General features: G+C 43.3%; 1 protein-coding gene across 1 annotated transcript in view; it reads left to right on the top strand.

Moving 5' to 3' along the window:
- PLPPR5 (phospholipid phosphatase related 5) overlaps positions 1–24,939 on the top strand; it is a 102,857-nt gene that overhangs the window by 51,565 nt on the left and 26,353 nt on the right. Inside the window, exons 2-3 of the mRNA XM_087719296.1 lie at positions 2,803–2,935; positions 5,232–5,482. Coding sequence (XP_087575422.1) covers positions 2,803–2,935; positions 5,232–5,482 — 384 coding nt within the window. The remainder of the gene's footprint in view (positions 1–2,802; positions 2,936–5,231; positions 5,483–24,939) is intronic.

Here is a 24,939-nt window from a genome sequence, read left to right as displayed (position 1 = left end):
TGGATAAGTTGTTTTGGCAATAAGCTACCTTCTCCACCTGGGGTCTTAAATAGAGGAGGCTTGGAGTTCCTGCCTGAGCACAGTTGCCATTGATCATTCCTGGGTTTCAACACCACATTGCCCCTAAGTAGACATGCTTATGTCACTTGCTCCTCTGTGCAACTGAACATGCCTCTGCTTTCCTGCTGTTTAACTCTTCACACGATTGGATTGGATTGGATTTATTACATTTATATGCCGCCCTTTTCCCCAAGGAGACTCAGGGCGGCTCACAATTCAAGTCAGGGAAGGGGGTACAGACAGGGGATAAAAAAGACGAACATAACAATATACAATTTAAAAGCACACAACAGCCATACCATTCGAGGAGGGGGGCAAAAACTCTTTAGCCCCAGGCCTGTCGGAACAGCCAGGTTTTAAGGGCTTTGCGGAAGGCCTGAAGGGTGGTGAGGGTTCGGATCTCCACGGGGAGCTCGTTCCAGAGGGTCGGAGCAGCCACAGAGAAGGCTCTCCTCCGGGTAGTCGCCAGTCGGCATTGGCCGGCGGATGGGATTCGGAGGAGGCCTAATCTGTGGGATCTAATCGGTCTATTGGAGGTAATTGGCAGCAGGCGGTCTCAACACGAAGACAGAGATTCTTATGGACTGGACAGTGAGACTCTGGCTTTAGCCCCAGAGGCTAAAATTGTGGGTGGTGGCATCTGATACCCTTGCAGCATTGCTGTGTCTGGGAACTATCCGCATTTTGACCCAAAAGAGATGCTCCAAAATACACACAAGCATGAAAACAGATCTGGCAATTGACTTATTGAAGCAGCTGCACCTTCTGCTACAATCAGTTAGCTGGAACGGGAGCCTTCCTGCAGCAGCTGAGTGATCCAAGGAAAAAATGCAGCTTCTAACCTGCACCGCCATCTGTAAAAAAAAGACCTCAGTGGAATTGAGGCATTGCACATTTTTATTCCCAATTTTCTTCTTTCGGTCGTCTTCATCTTCCGAGGATCATTGATAGCAATAGCAATAGCAGTTAGACTTATATACCGCTTCATAGGGCTTTCAGCCCTCTCTAAGCGGTTTACAGAGTCAGCATTTTGCCCCCAACAATCCGGGTCCTCATTTTACCCACCTCGGAAGGATGGAAGGCTGAGTCAACCCTGAGCCGGTGAGATTTGAACAGCCGAACTGCAGAACTGCAGTCAGCTGAAGTAGCCTGGAGTGCTGCATTTAACCACTGCGCCACCTCGGCTCGGATCAACTAGGGGCATGACAAATTACAGGTAGTCCTCATTTAGCAATCATAATTGAGATAAACTCCTGTCACTAATTGAAACATTTGCTAAGTGGGGAATCACATGACCGTGACCGTGCTTTCATTTTTCCAACTCTCATGCCCCTTGGTATGGCTACTCCTGGGCTGAGATAATTAGCAAGAGGGGAATTAAATCTTTGTGTTTACATTAATTACAAGGATAATTAGGATTAGAGGATAGGATTGCAAGGCAGTAAACAAGCATGCAATGGGGAATACACCACATTGTCAAACTATTCCCCAAAGCACCTGAGGGTAAAACAAGAAGCGATGGGTGGAAACTAATCAAGGAGAGAAGCAACTTAGAACCGGGGAGAAATTTCCTGACAGTTAGAACTATTAATCAGTGGAACAACTTGCCTCCAGAAGTTATGAATGCCCCAACACTGGAAGTCTTTAGGAAGATGTTGGATAGCCATCTGTCTGAAATGGTGTAGGGTTTCCTGCCTGGGCAGGGGGTTGGACTAGAAGACCTCCAAGGTCCCTTCCAACTCTCGTATTGTATTGTATTGTATTGTATTGTATTGTATTGTATTGTATTGTATTGTATTGTATTGTATTGTATTGTATTGTATTGTATTACACCAGGCTGCTGTGTCATGCACTTGGGTCCATCAACCGGACTCAAGGGGAGGTGGGGTGGGGGCTGCTGGTGCCACTGCATTCCTTCCAATGTGTATTCCCCACTGTGCACCTGCTTACTCTCTTATAATCCCTTTGTTTATTTTATTTTATTTATTTTTTGTTTATTTATTTGTATGCCGCCCTTTTCCCTGGGGGGACTCAGGGCGGCTCACAATCAAAAGGAAGTGGGGGACAGACTTTTACATATAAGACAGTACATGATTAATACGCAACATTCATACCATTCGGGCGGGTTACAATCTTTAGCCCCAGGCCTGACGGGATAGCCAGGTTCTAAGGGCTGTGCGGAAGGTCTGGAGGGTGGTGAGGGTACGAAGCTCCACGGGGAGATCGTTCCATTGGGTCGGGGCTACCACCGAGAAGGCTCTCCTCCGTGTGGTGGCCAGTCGGCATTGGCCAGCAGATGGAACTCGGAGGAGGCCTAAACGATGAGATCTAATGGGTCGTGTGGAGGTGATCGGCAGTAGGCGGTCTCTCAAGTACCCTCCCTTTCTCTCCCATTTCTTAACTCTGCAACACATCAGGCATAGGAGAATCCATACTGACTCGAAAGGCAATCATGTGAGTGAGGGATGCTGCAAAGGTTGTAAATGTAGTCATTGGTAGTAAAGTTACTTTTTTTTTTTAGCGTAGTCATTTAAATGCTCACTGAACATTGCAGTCACTAAGTAAGGGCTATCTATACAATTCATTTCATAACCTACAAAATCATTGTTACAATATTTAGAACAGCAAAGCAGTGGGCCAGCAGGTGAGTTTCCCCTGTGGATGGATTTAAGTGTATCTTTAGTGTAGTGTCACTTTATATTTATGGAATCTAATGCTCCCTTTTCTTTTCATTGTTTCCAGATTATTGTTGGAGAAACTGCAGTGTTTTGCTTACAGATGGCCACACAGGATTTTGAAAACCAGGAAAAAACAATATTAACTGGAGACTGTTGCTATATAAACCCACTGGTGCGCAGGACTGTCAGATTCCTTGGTAAGAATATTGGGTGTTATTCTCTTCATGCACTAGGATGTGTCATCCAGTTATGTAAACCTCTTGCTCTGTTGAATTATCTCTGGGTTCTTGAGGTTCCCAACTATAATCTTATCACTCCTTTAATAACAAACTCTGCTCTTGAGAACTCTTGCTCTGCTCTATAAGATCCAAGCCAGGATGCCATTGGAAAAAACCAACATTCTCAGACTGTATCAGTCATTGCATCTACTGTACGTCTGTATTGCTGAGATGCAAGCAACTATAGCAATAGCAATAGCAGTTAGACTTATATACCGCTTCATAGGGCTTTCAGCCCCCTCTAAGCGGTTTACAGAGTCAGCATATTGCCCCCAACAACAATCCGGGTCCTCATTTTACCCACCTCGGAAGGATGGAAGGCTGAGTCAACCCTGAGCCGGTGAGATTTGAACAGCCGAACTGCAGAACTGCAGTCAGCTGAAGTAGCCTGCAGTGCTGCATTTAACCACTGTGCCACCTTGGCGCAGTGGTTAAATGCACTATGTGTGGATTAGCAAGGTGGTCTGTAGAGTAGAGATCCTAGCTTGCATAGAACGACACGACCACAGTTGAAGTAAAAGTCGCTTTGGATTGCATTTACGGCACACTGGCTAAACATATTAAAAACAACTGATATTTTATTGACTATTGCCAGGGAACATGCAGGCAAGGGGGCAGTTAAGGTTCACAATTAGTACATAGATTCCAGTGACGTGCGGTGAGGTTTATGGCCGGTGAGGCAAGCGGGCAAAAGCTGACCTATGTCTGCCACCCTATGTCTGCCAGCGCCAGAGCTTCGGCGAGGCTTTCGGAAAGCAGCGCCAAAGCCCCGGCGCAGCTTTCCGCCATAGAGCGGGACACACTCTATGGCGGACGCAGCGGTATGGCTTTAAAGTCCCGGCGCGGCGCCGGCCATAGAGCGGGGGCATGGCTTTAAACAATAAAAAATAAAGTGCCAGCCCACGGGCCAGCAGAGGCGGGTAAAACACACACACACACACACACACACACACAACTTATAATAATACAAATTACAATTACTTACAAATTACAATAATTTTGAATTCCTCCCTCCGACCCACATACCTTTTCCAGCTGTTTCACAGAGGATTTCAACTCTCCTCTTGTCTGCCATGATGAAAATGTAAAAATGTAAAAGGAAAAAGGCAAGAGCTGCTGAGGTCAGGCTTGGTTAGCTGCTGCCAGAGCCTCCAATGGATGACTCTGCTTAACTGTTTTAAAAAAAGCCTCTAAAAAAAAGTGCCCTCTGCAGGAGGAGGCGAGAAAACCACGTGGCTCATCTACATAAGGAATTTTTCAGCTTTTAACCCTTGCTTAACTTTGCTCGAGTGATCCTAAAACACCAGACTAAATGAGGCACCTGTTCTCCCGCCTCCTCCTGTAGAGGGCACTTTTTTAGAGGCTTTTTTAAACAGTTAAGCGCTAAGCAGAGTCATCCACTGTGACTCTGGCAGCAACTACCTCAGCCTTTTTCCTTTTAATTTTCCTTTTCTTTTCATGATGACAGTGGTGAGGCCCTGCCTCCCCTGACTGCACATCACTGATAGATTCTCTACCTTATTAAAATTAGAGACTGCTGGATTTGATATATCTGGCCATTTTTATCCTGTCTCTATCCTTTCCCTTTTGGGGGAACATTGTTGAGAAGGTGGCCAGGCTGCAGCAGCAGAGAGCTTTGGGGGAGGCAAACTATCAGCCAGGTTTCAAACCAGGATATAGAATTGAAAAGGCTTTGGCTATATTTGCTACTGACCTCTGGTGGAACTGGGATGGTATTAGTACAATCATCCTGGTTCACCTTCATCTCAAAGTGGTTTATAATATTATCCTTTTTATTATTTTCCATTTGTGGAAATGATGAGAGGGAGTTCTCCTCCTTTCTTTGTAGTTGGATCTAGATAATGTTGGCAGGGGAAAAGAGTCAAGCCGGAGACCTCTGACATATGGGATGTCTCAGGATTCGATACTTAACATCTGTATAAGTTTATTAGCTGAGGTATTCGGCAGCTTGGCGTCAGCTCTCACCAGTGGTGGGATTCAAATAATTTAACAACTGCCCTAATGACCATCTGGGTAGGTGGGGCTCGGTGGTCATGTGACTGGGTGGGCGTGGCCAACTCAAGGTCACTCAGGTCGACGGACGCTTCGCCTTAGCTGTTACAATGTAGTAAGGGTTAACCGGAGGTGGCAGTTTTTCTATTGCACTACTGTAATAGCAACTTAATTACTATTTTTTTTCCTTCCCGTTCTTTAGGCATTTATGCATTTGGACTTTTTGCAACAGACATATTTGTAAACGCTGGACAAGTAGTAACTGGGAATCTTGCACCTCATTTCCTCGCACTTTGCAAACCCAACTACACAGCTCTGGGATGTCAGCAGTTTACACAGTTCGTCAGTGGTGCAGAGGCTTGCTCTGGAAATCCCGATCTTGTTATGAAAGCCCGAAAAACTTTTCCTTCCAAAGAAGCAGCTCTGAGTATATATGCAGCAACATACATCACTGTAAGTAAACCCCGGCAATTGCGTTCAGGTTGTTGGCCTTCTCTTCGGATGACTTCAACTTGTAGAGGTCCCACAACCTTTGCCCGTCGCCCCTGCGGCGGTGTGAAACCTGCTTTCGTTCCTCTTTGACAGCTACAACAATGGTCAGATAATGATATAAGCCAAGGAGACGAGGTGGCGCAGTGGTTAGGGTGCAGTACTGCAGGCCACTTCAGCTGACTGTTATCTGCAGTTCAGCGGTTCTAATCTCACCGGCTCAAGGTTGACTCAGCCTTCCATCCTTCCGAGGTGGGTAAAATGAGGACCCAGACTGTGGGGGCGATATGCTGACTCTGTAAACCGCTTAGAGAGGGCTGAAAGCCCTATGAAGCGGTATATAAGTCTAACTGCTATTGCTATTGCTACTTGTGAATAGGCCTATATCATTACAGAGGTATCAGTCATGTTGACTTTGGAACAGTTTAAATCGGTTTTACGTGTTCAGGAGTTGCAGATGGTGATGTGACTGACATTGTGGCCATTTACTTCTCTGCTCCAGGGTTTGACTCTTGGCTTGTTTATGCCAGTGGTGGGAGTCAAATAATTTAACAACCGGTCTTCTGCCCTAATGCCCAGCTGGGTAGGCATGGCTTGATGGTCTTGTGACTGGGTGGGTGTGGCCAACTCAATGTCACTCAGGTCATTGGGTGCTTCGCCTTAGCTGTTACAATGTAATAAGGATTAATCGGAGAGGCAGTTTCTGTAAGCAGGGCAATAAAGATAAGGCTAGAAACAACACCAGAATGTTTCCTTCCTGCCTTCCTTACAGGATTAGCCCTGTAAAGTGGGGAAAAAACAAAAGGAGATTTCTTCCAACAATCAGTTCTCCGAACTGCTTAGAAAGTTACCAACCGGTTCTCCCGAATAGGTGCGAACCGGCTGAATCCCACCACTGGTTTATGCCATCCACAGAATCGTTGACCTTACTTTGAGTTCATGCATGGTCCTTTCAGTATTAGGTTCACCAGATTCATACCTTAGGTAACGTCATATGTCTTAAGAATCAAATGATCCTTTTTTAAAAATAATAATAATAATAAAATTCTCTTTTTTAAAATCTGAAATTTCCAACGGGTGCTGAGAACGAGGACAACACTTGCTCCACTTCTCAAAATGTATCAAAGGGCTAAGTACTGCTTTTTGATAGCACCGCCTGCTGTTTTCAACTTCAAATGATGGGTAATAATTAATTCTGTACAAAGCGGGCTTTGTTCGTCTCGGTGAGGCACTTCACATCGGAGGAAGTTGATGTTGGGCTCAGCACGGCACAGAAGGGATGCTGTTGCTTGAGGCTGGATTGAGTCAGCGTCACTCACACTCTGGGACCCCAAGGTGATATTCTTATTGAGGGGGCTTTGTCCCTGACAGCTTCCTCTGTCCAGTGGTGGGTTTCAAAAATTGTTGGAACCTACTCTGTGGGTGTGGCCTCCTTTGTGGGAGTGGCTTGCCGCCCATGTGACTGGATGGGAGTGGCTTGCCACCCATGTGACCGGATATGAAGATGCCGACGACACTTGTCAGAACCACCTTAAATTACCTCACACACAGCACTGGCATGCATAAGAATATGATGTAAACTTGTTTTTTAAAAGGCATCTTTGGTTTGCATTAAAACAACTTCAACACACGGAATGTTCTGATTGCACCACAAACGCAGTAGTCATCCTTACCTTTCACAGAGGCACTGAGTTTTATAAATATGAGCATGAGAGTGTAGAATAATCATATCCAAGGACCAGTGGTGGGTTTCAAAAAAATTTGGAACCTCTTCTGTAGGTGTGGCCTGCTTTCTGGGTCCACTGGTGGAACCTCTTCTAACCGGTTCGGTAGATTTGACGAACCGGTTCTACCGAATAGGTGCGAACTGGTAGGAACCCACCTCTGCCTCTGTCCCATATATTAGGCAGATAAAAAAGGGGAGGGGGAGGCTTTGGAAGCAAAGCAACCGTTTCATTTTGCTTTGGGAAGGAGCTTCTAAAAGTGGCTTCAAAGCTTTGCAAAACTGTTCTCACCTTATCCTTCCAGAGGGTTGCACAGCATTGCTACAGGAGTACATTAATGTTACAAAGATAAGGAAGAAGCATAGCTAGAGGGCATTTTGATGGCCACCTCATCCAGCCCCCTCTGCTTGATATACAGAGAAAGGGGGAAATCCCACCTGAATAGTTCTCCATTCTTAAAAAAGAATTCTTGGTATAGTTGTGAACTGTGTGTTGGGAAATGCCCAGCCAGGCAGGAAAGAGGATTCAAGCAGGGAATTAGCCTTGAATTGTCACACAGCTGCAAGAGATCCAAAATTGCTAAGCTCCATAGAAACTTAACCTATCTGTTCCCAAGAGAAGGCAAAGAGTCTGGGGAGATTCCTGTATTAGAGGCAGAATACAATATAATAGTTAGCTTGTACTCTACACGTGTGAATCTGGTTGCTTGCTCCTGACACAGAGTCTTTTCAGTATCTGATTCTTGCATTATGTGTGGCCCTTTACAGTTGACCCTGTGTCCTGTTGCAGATAGCGTGACCCGACAAAAGCGCGAACATCAAAAGCGCGCTGACAAAACCACGGCGCTAAAACCGCGATGTCAAAAGCGCGCCGACAGAAGCGCGATTTAAGGTAAGGTTTAGGGTTAGGTTTAGGGTTAGGTTTAGGGTTAGGTTTAGGGTTAGGTTACAGCGCGCTTCTGTCGGCGCGCTGTTGTCGGCGCGCTTCAGCGCTCATTCGTCAGCGCGGTTTTGTCGGCGCGGTTTTGTCGGCGCGGTTTAGTCAGGCGCGCTTTTGTCGTTCGCGCATTTGTGGTGGAACCGCAGATAGTAGTGCAGTCACCCCAACTTTATGGTAGGCAGCCCAACTGCATTGTTGTATTGGAGAGAGAAGCTCCCCCACTGAAATAGAAGGCAGCCTGTCCATCAACTGACCAGTGAGCTGACAAAGTGAGTGTGAGGACAAAGGCTATGTGTGCAATGTACAAAATATTAAAAGTTCAGTTGCATGTCCCTCTCCTTACTTTTTTAAAAATCTTATTTTTAAATGCCATTGTTCTTCCTTTTGTTCTTACATTTCTACAAAAAAGGTAAATTACAAATCTTTAATTAAGCCACTTGTTTTTGTCTACTTGTTTTATTTTTAACAGTTGAGGTTTATAATTGTGGCTGGCTTTGGTATCTAACAAATTATTGTCAACGGCGGGATTTAATCTTGGTTTGGCGATCAGGCCATTCAGTTGATCAAACAAGATAGAGAACTTTTTCTTTTGACTTTACTGTAACCTTGCATTGTGGGTGAGGAAACCTCTTTTTTCCCCCCTTCCTCTTCTTCTAAAGGAGTGGAAAACTATTGTTGTTTTACCACTATGTTGGTAAGTTGGTAGTCTAGTATGAATTCAGGAAGATTTCTTTGCAATTTTGGAAGTAGGAGAAGATGCCTCCTAAGATTATTGTGACCACCTATCTGGGCATTCTGAAGGTTGAAAGGAAGGATGCAGTTCTACAGGAGATTTGTGGAGTTCTTGCTAACCTATCAAAATTTGACTGATAGTGTGACAGAACAAGTCACAATTCATACAGACAAACCTTTAAACTTTAATGGAATTTGTATGCCGCCCACTCCCTAGGGACTCTGGGCGGCTCACAACAAGTAAAAGCATTTAAAACATTTAAAATTACAGAATTAAAATCAACACAACATCCATTTTATCAAATGGGGCTGGAATAATCAACAGCCCCAGGCCTGCCGGAACAGCCAGGTCTTGGTCGCTTTACGGAAGGCCAGGAGAGTGGTGAGGGTCCGGATCTCAGCAGGTAGCTCGTTCCACAAGTCCGGTGCAGCTACAGAGAAGGCCCTCCCTCGGGGAGCCGCCAACTGGCATTGTCCGGTCGACAGCACCCGGAGGAGGCCCAACCTGTGTGATCTTATTGGTCGTTGGGAGGTAAATGGCAGGAGGCAGTCTCTCAGGTAGCCAGGTCCAATACCATGTAGGGCTTTTAAAGTAATGACTAGCACCTTGAAGTGGGTCCGGAGACCAATAGGAAGCCAGTGCAGCTCGCGGAGGATAGGTGTAACATGGGTGTACCTCGGTACACCCATTATCGCTCGTGCGGCTGCATTCTGGACCAGCTGTAGTCTTCGGACACTCTTCAGGGGCAGCCCCATGTAGAGTGCGTTACAGTAATCCAGTCTTGAGGTGACGAGGGCGTGAGTGACCATTCAAAGTGCCTCCCGGTCCAGATAGGGCCACAACTGGTGCACCAGGCAAACCTGGGCAAAGGCCCCCCTGGTCACAGCCGACAAATGGTGTTCTAACATCAGCTGTGGGTCCAGGAGGACACCCAGATTGCGAGCCCTCTCTGAGGGATGGATAATTTCACCCCCCAGGCTAAGAGGTGGAATGTCAGGACCATCCTTGGGAGGCAGCATCAATAGCCACTCGGTCTTGTCTGTTATGCTTCACTAACAGCTACATTATTGAATTCACTCTGAGGCATAGATGAATAAGACTATGTCCAAGTCCAAGGATATAATCTGAAAATCCATGCTTTAACAACCTTGCAGTTGTAAAACAATCCAGAGTGTCTCAATACCTAACATTCTGGAAACTAAAGAATCACAGAATATAACTAATAAATATTGATAAAAATGTGCACAGTTGGTAATAAATTCCTCAATATTTCCACCCCACACACAAACACTTCAATTTATATGTGTATATAGTTTGCAAAAATACAGAATGGGAGATCTTACCTTGTAGGTATAAAGTTAACAATCTTTTGATGTCTATGGCCATTTGCTGAAAGAGAAAGAGAGTGTGTGTAATAATTTTTTTTAGATTTCTTTGGCATTAGAAAAATCTGCTGTTCAAGAAACTCCAGCCAGATATATTCTACACGATTTTGACATATGCAGCTGTGCCTGTTTTAGAGCATTTTAAGCCTGTGATTTGTGTACCAGAATCAGGCAGAAAATGCTCAGTTTGTTCCATGCGCGGGATTAGTTTAATGTACGTTGGATCACATGTAACTAAATCTATTATAAAAACATGCAAAACTTGCTTAAACTACTATCATTGCACCAAGCTTCGTTTTTCAATTGGCTTTTCATACAAATTTAAATAATTAAGCGAAATACATAAGGAGAGATAAGAACATGCATGTGTTGCAAAATAAGCAAGGGAATGTTTTTATCCTGTCAGAGAGCATTTTCTTTCATTAATGCTCACGCTTGGTTAGCAGAAAAAAAAGATGCAACATCTTTTCCTTTTTCTTTTTTTTTCTGCTGATGTGGCTTTATGTGGAGTCCCAGTTATCATCTAATTCTTCTGCATGAGTGAAAAACATCCTTGGCAGGCTGACTTGACCACATTAATGTTGACATTAAGGGGTCTTTTAGATATCCAGAGCAACATGATTACACGTCATTAGTTTAACGCATGCCTCATTTAGGTTTGCAAGTTGAAAATCATACATCTGAATTAGTTAACATAACAATTCCAGAGAGAGAGAGAGAGAGGGAGGGAGAGAGGGAGAGAGAGAGAGGGAGGGAGAGAGAGAGAGATCTGCATGTTAAATTAGATGCATATAACAATATCTCAACCTCTATCTATATAGACATAATTACTTAGGATATAAAAGCAATGGCCACTTTGGGATTGAAATGGTATAAACAATCAAAACCTGATTGAAAAGTGATAAAGAGCATGTGCTAGCTTTTATGGTTCTCTGTTCAAAGATTCATATAAATGCCATACATTAAAAGATGCATTAAAACACACATTTATTAGAGAAAGTTATACAGGGAAATGAAAGTTATACATGACAACAGATGCTGGTTTTATAGAGTTTAGAATTCCTTTTAAGGAAAAAAATATGCAGAAAATGTAATGGAAGGAATACTATAGTAACTGTGACGTTAACGAAGACTACATTTAGAATTATCCATATGCTTTTTTATATCTACATATAAAAGGTTTTTTCCCCCCTTTGAGAGAGGGAATAAAAGCAAAACTATAAAAACAAAACTATTCAATTATCAGAACTCTTTGATAATTCAAGGAAATGAAATCAAAGCAGCAGCTAATGCCCCATGAAAATTAAAGATAATTTTTAATATTTTAACAAAGAAAAAAAATGGTTTGGGTCTTAGAATTCACTTTTTACTTATCGATAGAGCAACAAGAATTATTTGGGATCTCTGATACAGAGATATTTATAAGAAGAAGAAAATAACTATCCTATATCCATGAACAGTGGATAATATTAAACCCGGCTTGCATCACAAAGCCATCTTCATTTACAACGTATTGCGAAGTTGGAGGTCCATTTATTGTACATTGTGATGTATCAGTGTGATGGTTTGCTACTTCATTCACCATGACCCAAGATGATCAAGCTGGTTTTGTGCCAAAGCAGGACTAGAACTCGCAGTCTCCCCGTTTTTAGCCTGATATCTTAATCAGTATACTAAACATAGCATTCTTAGTAGATGGTTTAAAATGTGAGTAATTATATCCAGGGACGTGCAGTCACTAGAGGCAAGGGAGGCGGGGCCCCACCAGTCTCCTCAGAGAAAGGAAAGGATTTAAAATATTTTTCTTAAAATAATTAAAGCCAGGGTAGTTGCTACCAGATTTCAAGTCACAGTGGCTTGGTGTCTGCTCTCAGTATTAACTAGGAGGAGGCCAGAGAACTAGGGGCCTCTTTTGCATAAGGAAGTTTTCGCCTTTTAAGAGTTAAGCAAGGGTTAACAAGCAAAGAATTCCTTATGCAAATGAGGCACGTATTCTCTTGCCTCCTGTAGAGGGCATTTTTAGAGGCTTTTTAGAGTTCTCTGGGAGCAACTAGCTCAGTCTGACAGAGCTCTGGCTTTTCAAGAGGGGCAGGGCAGGGAGAAGCAGAGTTGAAATCGTCTCTGAAACAGCTGGAAAAGGTCCGTGTGGGGAGGGGGGAGGAATTCAAAAAGTTTGATCGGAAGGCAGCAGGGGAAGGGGGGGTATGGCAGAGGAGCTGCTTTCAAGCCTTTGGAAAATATATTCAATCCAACTTCTGTTTTTGTGTTTGAGAGTGAGTGAATGAGAGAGGGATCGAAGTTCTCTGTGTGCGTGTGTCTGTTTGAGAGAGGGGGGAGGGAGGGAGAGAGGGAGGGAGGAAGGAGGAGGAGGGAGAAGAAAAAGAATGAAGGAAAACGTATTTTGCAAGGGGGGAAAATGCTGTCAGTTTAAATTGGAACTGAGCATGCCTGGCTGTGGAATTCTGGGAGTTGAAGTCCACAAGTTTAAAAAAATTTGAAACTCCTGTGCCAGTGCCTCACCAGCTATAAACCTCACCGCACGTCACTGGTAGAATTGTCTAATGCTAATAGACAAATAATGCATATTATCATATGAAGAGCTGTGGTGGCTCAGTGGTTAGAGTGCAGTACTGCAGGCTATTTCTGCTGATCACGTGGCAGTTCGAATCTCACCAGGCTCAAGGTTGACTCAGCCTCCCATTCTTCCATGGTTGGTAAAACGAAGAGCCAGATTGTTGGGGGCAATATGCTGACTCTGTAAAACCTCTTAGAGAGGGCTGTAAAGCACCATGAAGCGGTATATAAGTCTAAGTGCTATTGCTATACATCTTGGGAATAGATGTGTTTCTTGATTATGAGCGATGTGTTATCCGAAATTGATGAAACAAAGTTTTGGTTTCCACACCATAGTTTCGACTCCAGAAGGATTCCCAAGTTCCTTTATTTTGTAGCTATATAGCTCTTCACCCCAGATCAGCAAATATCTACCCTTAAGTGTTTCCATCTTATCCGAATTAAACTGTCACCTTGATATAAATCAAGGATGGGTGAAATACACTCCTATCAGCCTTTGCAACGACTGGTGAGAGGTAGTAAGAGTTATAGTCCAATAAAATCTATCTGCTCCTGCTGTAGAGATAGGCTTACTGGCATTTCAAGTCTGCCTGACTATTAGTGACTCTCGGCAACTTACAACTAAAAAAAGGGAAAAAAGAAAGAAAAGTACAACAAAATAGAGAAGAAACCATGAGTGACCTAAAGACAAATGTATAAAGAAAGAAAAACACATCACCCAGCCTGGGAGAATAGCCAGGTACTTTAATAGCTTTCTGAACATCAACAAAGGGGGGGGGGGGGGAGAGCTACTTTTCCCCAAAGTGTTTTTATTTCATTGAAGAGAATATCAAACAAGGCAGTCGTTAAATAAACGACATTAATTTCTGTATGATGCTGCCCATAGAACTAAAGTCCCACTGTGCTACAAATGCTTTTATCTTGTCAACTTAGTTCCCTCACACTTGGCAGTTCTTTACTACTTTGTTACTTAAGGAAGAATGTTGTAGTTAAAATACTTCCCCTTTTCTGAGATCACTTAACATAAAAAAAAGATGGAGTCAGATCTAATAAAGCAGCTTCGTCATACTTTATTTTGTAATTCTAGCCCCGCTTACAAATTAATTATTCCAAATTTTAAGAAGATGGAAACAGTATAAAGTGGCAAACACCTTTTTTTTTTGGTGTTATTTACTTGGTCGTATATTTTCTGATGTTTAGACTGGAATTATTATTATTATTACTTTTAGTATATTTTATTTTCATTTTCATACGCTCTCATGTATACACCATACAGTATTAAACAATAATTGCATCAATTCCTCTTGTCGACAATGCCCCAGAAAATAAAAGCCCAATATAACTCTTCCGCTCTCCATACACCTCTTTCTTCCACCCCCCTCTAACTTTCTATCTTCCCTCCATCATCCCCCTCTACCCTACTTCCCCTCGCCCTCTACCACTCCTCTCTCCAGATCCACTACCCCCCTTCCTTTTCGCCTTCCCCCCCACCCTCTCTCCCATCCCTCTCTACCCATCTTTCTTCTTTCCTACTCCTCCTCCCCTCGGTGTATTTCCACTATATGTTAATGTATTTGGCTTATCCTATTTTTAAAGAAAAATTAGAGAAAAACAGTATACATGTGAAGTCACATTGCATTGAGATCTAACACATCGTGTCTAGCCTAATGTATATCCCTCCCTTCCTCCACCCGACCCCCCGACCCCCCTCCTCCTCCCCCCCCCAACTTCCCAGAACCCGTACACGGTATAGATTTTTAACAAACACAGTCTAAAATCTATTGAGAAAAAAGAAATAAAGAAATTAATAACATCTCTACATTGATCTTAGCTTCTTCTTGCTAAGCTAACTTTACTGGAATTATTGAACAGTTATTTAATTCATGTGGGGCGTTGTTGTTGTTGTTTTGAATGTATATTTGGCTGCGTGGGACTTAAGCACAAGTTTAAACTATTTATATGGCTGATGACCATCTCACAAAATAACTATAGGGTAAAGGTAAAGGTTCCCCTCCCACATATGTGCTAGTCATTCCTGTCTCTAGGGGGTGGTGCTCATCTCCATTTCAAAGCCAAAGAGCCATCGTTGTCTGAAGAAGTCTCAGTGGTCATGTGGCCGGCATGACTAAACTCCGAAGACACAAGCGACACTGTTACCTTCCCTCCAAGGGTGGTTCCTGTTTTTCTACTTGCATTTTTACATGCTTTAGAACTGCTAGGTTGACAGAAGCTGGGACAAGTAACGGGAGCTCACCCGGTTACGCGATGATAGGGATTCGAACCACCGAACTGTCGACCTTTTTAATCAACAAGTTCAGCATCTTAGCCACTGAACCACCTTTAGTAACTATTGGTGGCAAACAAAAAGAAGCAGCAGTGCCCAAGGTCAGTGGACAAAATCATACTAGCTATCATAGTTGGTTAACCTCCTTACTCAAATGCCTGGGCAAAAAGCCAGGTTTTCAATGCCTTAAGAAAAGCAAAGAGGGTTGGTGGTCTTCTGGATCTCCGGTGGTTGGTTGGTTTGGTTTGGTTTATTAGATTTATATGCTTGATGAGACAGTGAGGATTCAGATATAAAAGGAGATAGCTGACTAACTTAAAATGATCTAAGCAACAACTCAAATAAACAATACACAAAGACAGAGGGACAAATGACAGTAGAAATGTATTAGAGGTGAGAATTCACCGTCGAGTAATACCATTAGACCACAACGTTGGAAAAACTTGAAAAGCTGATAGGTAATCCGTTATAACTACCTGCATGGAATTAGCAACCTAGTCTCATACTAGGTAAGGCAAGATGAGCTATGGGAGATGAAAATATGTAAAGAGCTTTATCTATTTTTGTATCTTGTATTTTGTAAATCTTGCCTTTTTTTATATAACTTTCAAATAAGGAAAAAAAAAAGAGAACCAGGTCATCCCCTGAAAAGGAGAATATGTAAACACAACAATGGATAGAGTGGATGGAGGGAGGAGTAGAAGGAAAGATAGGAAGGAGAGGAGAGGAATAGGAGAAAGGGAAAGGCAGAGGAAGAATGGGAGGGAATGTAAGAGTAGGAAAGAGGGGAGGAATGGGAAGAAGAGGGGAAGGGTAAAGGGGAGGAAGGGAAAGGAGAGAAGGGAAAGGAGAGGAGGAAGGAAGTAAGGAGAGAAGAAAGAGAAGAAAGGGGGTAGGAAGAAGGGAGGGAAGGAAGGAGAGAAAGGAAGGAAGGAAGGAAGGAGGGAAGGAAGGAGGGAAGGAAGGAGGGAAGGAGAGAAGAAAGGAGGGAATGTAGGAGAGAAGGAAGGGGGAAGGAAGGAGGAAAGGAAGGGGGAAAGGAAGAAGAAAAGAAGGAAGGAGGGAAGGAAGGAGGGAAGAAGGAGGGAAGGGGAAGGAGGGAGGGAAGGAAGGAGGGAAGGAAGGGGAGTAGGAGAAGAAATGAGGGAAGGAAAGAGGGAGGGAGGGAAGAAGAAGTAGGACCGTTGTAAGATAAGATGGATTTATGGGATGGTAAGAAAGCAATCTTCAAGTATATTGTCAACTGTAGGGAAAAATTGTTATAAATACATATTATTAATAACAGTTAAGAAGGTAGTGGAATGAGCTGCTCCCGGAGCTTCGTATAACCCCCGTACTCCGGTGGAATACTGTTCTAGTGAAAAAGTGCTGTAACATACAGAAAATGGCCTGTTTAGATTATAGGAAGCTAGATGAGAGCAGCTGATAGTCCTACATATGTAGGGAGAGAAGAATCACGTGAGCATAAATTTTCCTAGGCTACCAGGAACATTGTGGGAGAGAACAGGAAACTTGATTGATATGAGTTAAAGCAGGTAGGATGTGCCTGGTCTCCCAACCTTGTAGGAGAACCTGGAATTTGCTAGAATCCAGAAGTGCACAAAAGGAACTGAGCACTCAAGGGTCTATTTCTTGGAAGAGCTTGGGAGATCTGGCAGTGAACTCCTGCCGAGCCTTGAAATTTTGAGACTTTGGCCAGTAATTTTTGTACACCCTAGCTCAGTGTTTCTCAACCTTGGCAACTTGAAGATGTCCGGACTTCAACTCCTAGAATTCCCCAGCCAGCATTTGCTGGCTGGGGAATTCTGGGAGTTGAAGTCCGGACATCTTCAAGTTGCCAAGGTTGAGAAACACTGCCCTAGCTAATCTCTCAACTGTTACGGGATGAGTCACCCAAAAGCCGTGTGGATGATGAGTGTGATAGTGGTGAAAATAAATACACACCTTCTTTTTCTCTTCTCTGCCCAGGCTTTTGTCTATATTTGCTCAAACCTATATGGCCTTCAAATTAAGAAGGATTATTAATGTTATATTTTGTGTGTCTTTATCCTCCTTTAACTGTTTCCGGCATCTATTTTAACTCTTAAAATGTTAAAATATCTTAGCATATTGTGTTATTAACAATAGATTCTCCCCATTTTTTTTGTGATTCCTTAGTGTGGGTGGTTGCTGCTATGGTAACTCTTGACTTTTTTCGACTGCTAATCAGCCTTTCCCACCAGCTTAAGTGTTGCCTATTTGTGAAACTTTATTATTATTCTACACTAGCCTTATTATTATTCCTCAGTAGCCTTCCCCACCTACTGCCCCCAGTTTCCTTTACTCCATCCAATATAGCGGCCAGCCTTGCTGAGATTTCTGGCAGCTATAGGCCAAGATATAGCAATAGCAATAGCAGTTAGACTTATACACCACTTCATAGGGCTTTCAGCCCTCTCTAAGCAGTTTACAGAGTCAGCATATTGCCCCCAACAACAATCCAGGTCCTCATTTCACCCACCTCGGAAGGATGGAAGGCTGAGTCAACCTTGAAAGATTCCTCTCTTGATATTAACCTCTCTCAGTTTATCACCATTGATCAGCAGCTGTGTCTTCCAGTGTGCCACTGATCTTTGCACAAAACCTCTGATGTTTCTACTGAGTCCTGTTATTTCTAGGCCCTTGATTATCTAGTCGTGGCAGGAAGTTTCATGTCTTCTTGTAATCAATTTAAGCTACATTCAAGTTAGTCTTCCTTCTCTTACAGTTTTTAAAAATCATTTTGCCAATTAGGAACGGATCTTGTGTTTCTCTGCTGTTTTGGGCAGTTTCCTTCCTGTTCAAGTGGAAAGATGCTTTTGGACTGCATCAGCTAGCACACCAGTTAGCAATTTGAAAATTGTTGGTAAACTTGTAATTGGCTTGTAGTTGCCTGGTGTAGCCCTTTCTGTTCAGTGGTGGGTTGCTAATCCCGTTCCAACTGGTACGGTTGGAACGGGGCCGGCGGCGTCCTCCTGCACACGCGCAGTTCACACATGCGTCTTAGCGCCTGCGCGATGCTCCAGCTGCTCGCGGAGAATCGCGCAGGCGCTGTATGTGCCATGAGCCTGCATGGAAACGCAGAAGCCTTTAAAGACCAGTAAGGAGCAACGGCGGGTGGGTGGGCCCTTCGGCATTCCCGGAAGTTTCTTACTGCCGCAGACCGGTTGAAACCCACCCCTGTTTCTGTTGAATCTTTCATTATCAGGTAGGTTTTGCCAGACGCCAGAAATCATCCATTTCACCTCTTTCCAATATGTTATTTAACTGCATGGCAACGAGTGGGTGTAGATTTTTCAATCAAAACCCATACCGTTTCTCTTTACCTTGTGTTGACCAGTTCCTGATCTTCCCTGCCTTTTTCTCCACCATTTCTGCTCCTGTTACAAGTTCTTCACTTCAACTTATTTTTTATTCTTACTCACATCCTTTATCCGTGCTGCATTCTTTTCTTTTTTTTTTTGAGAATTTTTTTATTGGTTTAGTTAAACAAAAACACACAAAAAAAAGAATAATCTTTCGTTACATCTTGTTGAAAGCGTATCGATTGGTTACAAATATATTCCGTGCGTTTCCTCCACCATCCTTACATATACTTCATTCAAATCAAGTTGGACATTTTAAGTGAAGAAAGAAAAAATATGTATTTTACTATCCCTGTACCACAATTCTCATTTAATTACCATTATTTAAACATGTTTTTATCTAGAATCATTTATATTTAAAGACACAACCACCTTTATTATTATTTATTATCATTTATAAAATTTATATGCTGCCCAATCCCGAAGGACTCCGGGCGGCTTACAAAAAAAGAGAAAAAAAAAGAGTTTAAAATCGCAACACCACATACATTCATTCTAATCGGGGCTGGACCTCAACAGTGAGGTCAACAGCCCCAGGCCTGCCGGAACAACCAGGTTTTTACAGCTTTCCTGAAGGCCATGAGAGTGGGTATGGTCCGGATTCCAAAGAGTTGGAGCAGCCACAGAGAAGGCTCTCCTCTGGAGGCCCGCCAGCCGACACTGTCTGGCTGACGGCATCTGAAGGAGGCCCAATCTGTGGGATCTTACTGGCTGCTGGGAGGTATGTGGCAGTAGGTGGTCTCGAAGGTACGCTGGCCCTAAGCCATGTAGGGCTTTAAAGGTAATAACCAACACCTTGAATTGCGTCTGGAGACTAATTGGTAGCCAGTGCAGCTCGCGGAGAACAGGTGTAACGTGGGTGTACCTCGGTGCACCCAATATCGCTCACGTGGCTGCCTTCTGGACTAACTGCAGTCTCCGAACGCTTTTCAAGGGTAGCCCCATGTAGAGCGCTTTACAATAATCCAGACTTGAGGTGACAAGGGCGTGAGTAACCGTTTGAAGTGCCTCCTGATCCAAATAGGGCTGCAATTGGTGCACCAGATGAACCTGGGCAAAGGCCCCCCTGGTCACAGCCAATAGATGATGTTCCAGTTTCAGCTGCGAATCCAGGAGGACCCCCAAATTGCAGACCCTCTCTGACCTACTGGCAATCCATGCTGCATTCTTGTTATATGTCTTTGGGTTGTCCCATAGCTATCGCTCAGAAATGCACTGTTTCTTCTTTGTCAGGAGTTGGCTGGTTCATTGCAATCTGTCCACTGATGGATTGATAGAAATGATTCGGATTCAATTGAAGTTGGAGAGTCTGCCTAAAAACCTTGATGGCAAACTTATGGCATGCGTGCCACAGGTGGCATGCAGAGCCATATCTGCGGGCACGCGAACTGTTGCCTTAGCTTGCTCTAGCATGTAGGCATGTGCTGGCCAGCTGATTTTCGGCTGGCTCGCCCACACTTCCCTTCCCAGGAATCCCCACATGATGCCAGGTAAGTACAAGGCTCACATGGAGAATCCGGGAGGACATTTTCGGCCTCCAGAGGGCCTCCATGGAGAGGCGGGGGAGGCCGTTTTTGCCCTCATCAGGCTCCTAGAAAGCCTCTGGAGCCTGTGGAGAGCAATAAACGGGCCTACTGAAAGTTGGTAAATGGGCTGTTTCCGATCTCCTGAGATCTAAAATGGGGCATGGGGGCTCATGTGTGCATGCGGGGGAGCATGCGCAGTGGGGATTGAATTATAGGTGTAGGCATGCGTGCACTTTTGGCACCCAAGGGAAAAAAAGTTTGCCATCACTGGCCTATAGTGTGCAATTTAAGTTTAAGTCCAACCTGGGAGCCAAAATGAGGCATGGGGGGCGTACAAGAGGCCCCAAAATGCAATGCAAACTTCTCCCTGCACATGTGCCCCACCCCAGCGCATGCATGCACATGTTCCCCTCATGCAGCCCTCCCCCCACGTATGCGTGGCAGAGACCAGTAGACCAGCTGGCCAGTGGGAGGTGTCCGGGCATGCCCAGTAGACCTGGGCTCGGGTGACAGCTGGGGTACCTGCAAAGAGGGATCTGCGCGCCCCCTTTGGCACGCATGCCATAGGTTCACTTGTCACGGCCCTATACCATTACAGACAAGTGACCTTTAATATGCATACAATTCAGTGGTGGATTTCAATTTATTTTAGCAAAGGTTTGCTTGTGCATGACCAGAATCGTCCGGGCGGGTGAGCAGAGCCTCCCAATTTGCACCGATCCAGGGAAAACTGGCAGAAACCCATCTCTAATACAATTCAATATTATATATGCATACAACTTGATGCATGCATATGCATTATATACATGCATAAATGTGCATTACAACTTGATAATGTAAGCATACAACTCTATGCGTATGAGGATCAATACCAGCTGTCAGGGCTGCTTCACTTAATAATCAAGAAAGAAACAATTTTGCAGAATTAAGAGTACTTTTACTGGTTATAAGTAAATAGAAGCTAAGCAAAGCTGGATCTGAGCAAAAGCGCGCGCAAGCATTAGATATCAATACATGACCTATTCCCCTCCCCTTGGTAACCCCAGTCCATAGTCCAGTCCCATATCTCCACAGCTGTCAGGTGGGAGACATCTTCAAAAATCATCATCAGGTTGGTATGCCGGACAGTTGGCCTTGGCGGGAAACTCCTCTCCTTTCCACATGCGCAGTAGATGGTGAGAACAACTCCCAATTAACAGTCCTCCTGTACAGAATATTTCCCATACCCAAATACCATGCCCCCCGTCCCCGTTTCAATGGCAGCCGAAAAGCAAGCAGCAAAACAGAGGCTGACACCAGCTAAAAAACTAGCAGCTGTGATTTCCTTCAGTATCTGCTAAACTAGAATATTAATCCGAAAGTTTTCAATTTTATTTTTTATTCCTTTTCTAATCAATTTTAATTAAGAATATCATTAACCTATGTACAGTATTAGTAAGGTTTCCAAGGATTTTAAAAAAAATTTACATAACCCAAAAAAACGGTGACATATTTCTTTACTCTTCATGCCTTTAACCTCCTTTCCTCCCTTAAGAGATATTCCCTTATTATATACTCAAGAGTCAAGTTGGCTTTCTCTCAAAAAACATGAAAAAATGATCTTAAGAGCACTAAGATTTGGCAGCTGGAGCTGGGGCTGCTAATTGCATGGCCCTTCCTTATACAAATACAGTATGAAGTTGGATTGTGGTGGAGAAGGGACCAAGGTAGAAACTGTTGTAGTCTTTCCTTGGACACAACACCAGTTAAGAGTTGTAGTCTTTCCTTGGACACAACACCAGTTAAGAGTTGTAGTCTTTCCTTGGACACAACACCAGTTAAGAGTTGTAGTCTTTCCTTGGACACAACACCACTTAAGAGTTGTAGTCTTTCCTTGGACACAACACCACTTAAGAGTTGTAGTCTTTCCTTGGACACAACACCACTTAAGAGTTGTAGTCTTTCCTTGGACACAACACCACTTAAGAGTTGTAGTCTTTCCTTGGACACAACACCACTTAAGAGTTGTAGTCTTTCCTTGGACACAACACCAGTTAAGAGTTGTAGTCTTTCCTTGGACACAACACCACTTAAGAGTTGTAGTCTTTCCTTGAACACAACACCAGTTAAGAGTTGTAGTCTTTCCTTGGACACAACACCAGGTAAGAGTTGTAGTCTTTCCTTGGACACAACACCAGGTAAGAGTTGTAGTCTTTCCTTGGACACAACACCAGTTAAGAGTTGTAGTCTTTCCTTGGACACAACACCACTTAAGAGTTGTAGTCTTTCCTTGGACACAACACCACTTAAGAGTTGTAGTCTTTCCTTGGACACAACACCACTTAAGAGTTGTAGTCTTTCCTTGGACACAACACCACTTAAGAGTTGTAGTCTTTCCTTGGACACAACACCAGTTAAGAGTTGTAGTCTTTCCTTGGACACAACACCAGTTAAGAGTTGTAGTCTTTCCTTGGACACAACACCACTTAAGAGTTGTAGTCTTTCCTTGGACACAACACCAGTTAAGAGTTGTAGTCTTTCCTTGGACACAACACCAGTTAAGAGTTGTAGTCTTTCCTTGGACACAACACCACTTAAGAGTTGTAGTCTTTCCTTGGACACAACACCACTTAAGAGTTGTAGTCTTTCCTTGGACACAACACCACTTAAGAGTTGTAGTCTTTCCTTGGACACAACACCACTTAAGAGTTGTAGTCTTTCCTTGGACACAACACCAGTTAAGAGTTGTAGTCTTTCCTTGGACACAACACCACTTAAGAGTTGTAGTCTTTCCTTGGACACAACACCAGGTAAGAGTTGTAGTCTTTCCTTGGACACAACACCAGGTAAGAGTTGTAGTCTTTCCTTGGACACAACACCAGTTAAGAGTTGTAGTCTTTCCTTGGACACAACACCACTTAAGAGTTGTAGTCTTTCCTTGGACACAACACCACTTAAGAGTTGTAGTCTTTCCTTGGACACAACACCACTTAAGAGTTGTAGTCTTTCCTTGGACACAACACCACTTAAGAGTTGTAGTCTTTCCTTGGACACAACACCACTTAAGAGTTGTAGTCTTTCCTTGGACACAACACCAGTTAAGAGTTGTAGTCTTTCCTTGGACACAACACCACTTAAGAGTTGTAGTCTTTCCTTGGACACAACACCAGTTAAGAGTTGTAGTCTTTCCTTGGACACAACACCAGTTAAGAGTTGTAGTCTTTCCTTGGACACAACACCAGTTAAGAGTTGTAGTCTTTCCTTGGACACAACACCACTTAAGAGTTGTAGTCTTTCCTTGGACACAACACCACTTAAGAGTTGTAGTCTTTCCTTGGACACAACACCAGGTAAGAGTTGTAGTCTTTCCTTGGACACAACACCAGTTAAGTGACCTTGGGATAGTTGCTCTTCTCAGTCTTAGAAAGGAGACTCTAGCAAATCACTTCTTAAATAATTTGCCAAGAAGACTGCAGGAGTGTATTGAGGTAGTTGCCAGGTGTCAAAAACTGATTTGAAAGTATGAATTAAAATTGGATCTGGCAGTTGAGAAGTGTCTTGACATTTAAAGTGCTTGACAGAGAGTGGTGCTCTCTAATCTTATCTTGGGCCCAAATCCCAGTTACATTTTGAGCGTCTTTTATAAAAGCCCTCATTTTATCTTTAGCTTTCCTTGTCACTCGGTCATCTTAATATCCCCTTTTTACTTTTTAGTTTTAAACCACAGTATTTAAAATACTGTGTTATGATTATGGTCAACTTTTTTAGGTTTAACATACATTTATAAAAAGAAGTTCCGTTGTACTTTTCAAGTATGTAATGTAATATATCATATTTAACGTAGCTCAACAATCCTTAAAAATGATCCCAAGGTGACACTAATTTTAAATAGAGAATATGAAAAGTTTGTTTCGTTGCCTAAGGATAAGTTATGTATGTTGGCTCTCTTATTTATTTTATTTATTTATTATTTATTAATTAGACTTATATACCGCTTCATAGAGCTTTCAGCCCTCTCTAAGCGGTTTACAGATTTTTAGCAAATTGAGTCAGCAAATTGCCCCCACAGTCTGGGTCCTCATTTCACCCACCTCGGAAGGATGGAAGGCTGAGTCAACCTTGAGCCGGTGAGATTTGAACCGCTGAACTGCAGATAACAGTCAACTGAAGTGGCCTGCAGTACTTGCACCCTAACCACTGCGCCGCCTCGGCTCATATCTTATCTGTAGAAGAGGGAAACACACAACTCATGACATCTTCAGACATATTCAAAATTTGCATTATTTGTGCGATGGCATCATGATAGAAAAAAATACCATTGTGGCTTCTACCAAAGACGCCTTATATTAACTTAATGGTTTTTAACCTTCCTTTTCAACTTACAAATCGTAAGATAGTTTGGAATATTTAATGAATTCTCAGGTAAGGTCCTAGAGACGCTTGTCTCCTGGGAGCTCTTCAACAAGGCCTTTGTTCATTACATCTTGATAGAAATCCAAAGTGAACATGACTTGGCCAGGACATTCCAGTCAACATAATATGGTGGCAGTTGAAACATCTAAGCGAAAATTAGTATGTATCAATATTTTTAGTATCCCTTAAATCAGGGGTGTGTCAAACTGGCGCCCGCAAATTGGATGCGTCATGTGCAGGCCACGCCCACCCCAGCTCCACAAAAGGGAACAATGTCACATGACGGCAATGTGATGCAGCGAGTTTGACAAGCATGCCCTAAATCAAGGTGAATGTATGTATGTATGTATGTATGTATGTATGTATGTATGTATATATCTGTCTGTTTTGAAAACTAAAAATAAAAAAACTTTTAATAAAAATAATAATGTAAGAATAGCGTAGTGTAGCTTAGCTTAGTTTAGTGTATGGAATGGAATAG

The sequence above is a fragment of the Thamnophis sirtalis genome, unplaced genomic scaffold, assembly GCF_051295495.1.
Source record: "Thamnophis sirtalis isolate CommonGarterSnake01/CBP01778 unplaced genomic scaffold, rThaSir2_p1.2 scaffold_7, whole genome shotgun sequence".
Classification (NCBI taxonomy): domain Eukaryota; kingdom Metazoa; phylum Chordata; class Lepidosauria; order Squamata; family Natricidae; genus Thamnophis; species Thamnophis sirtalis.
Note: the sequence above shows the minus strand (reverse complement) of the source record. Positions and strands in the feature narration are given on the sequence as shown.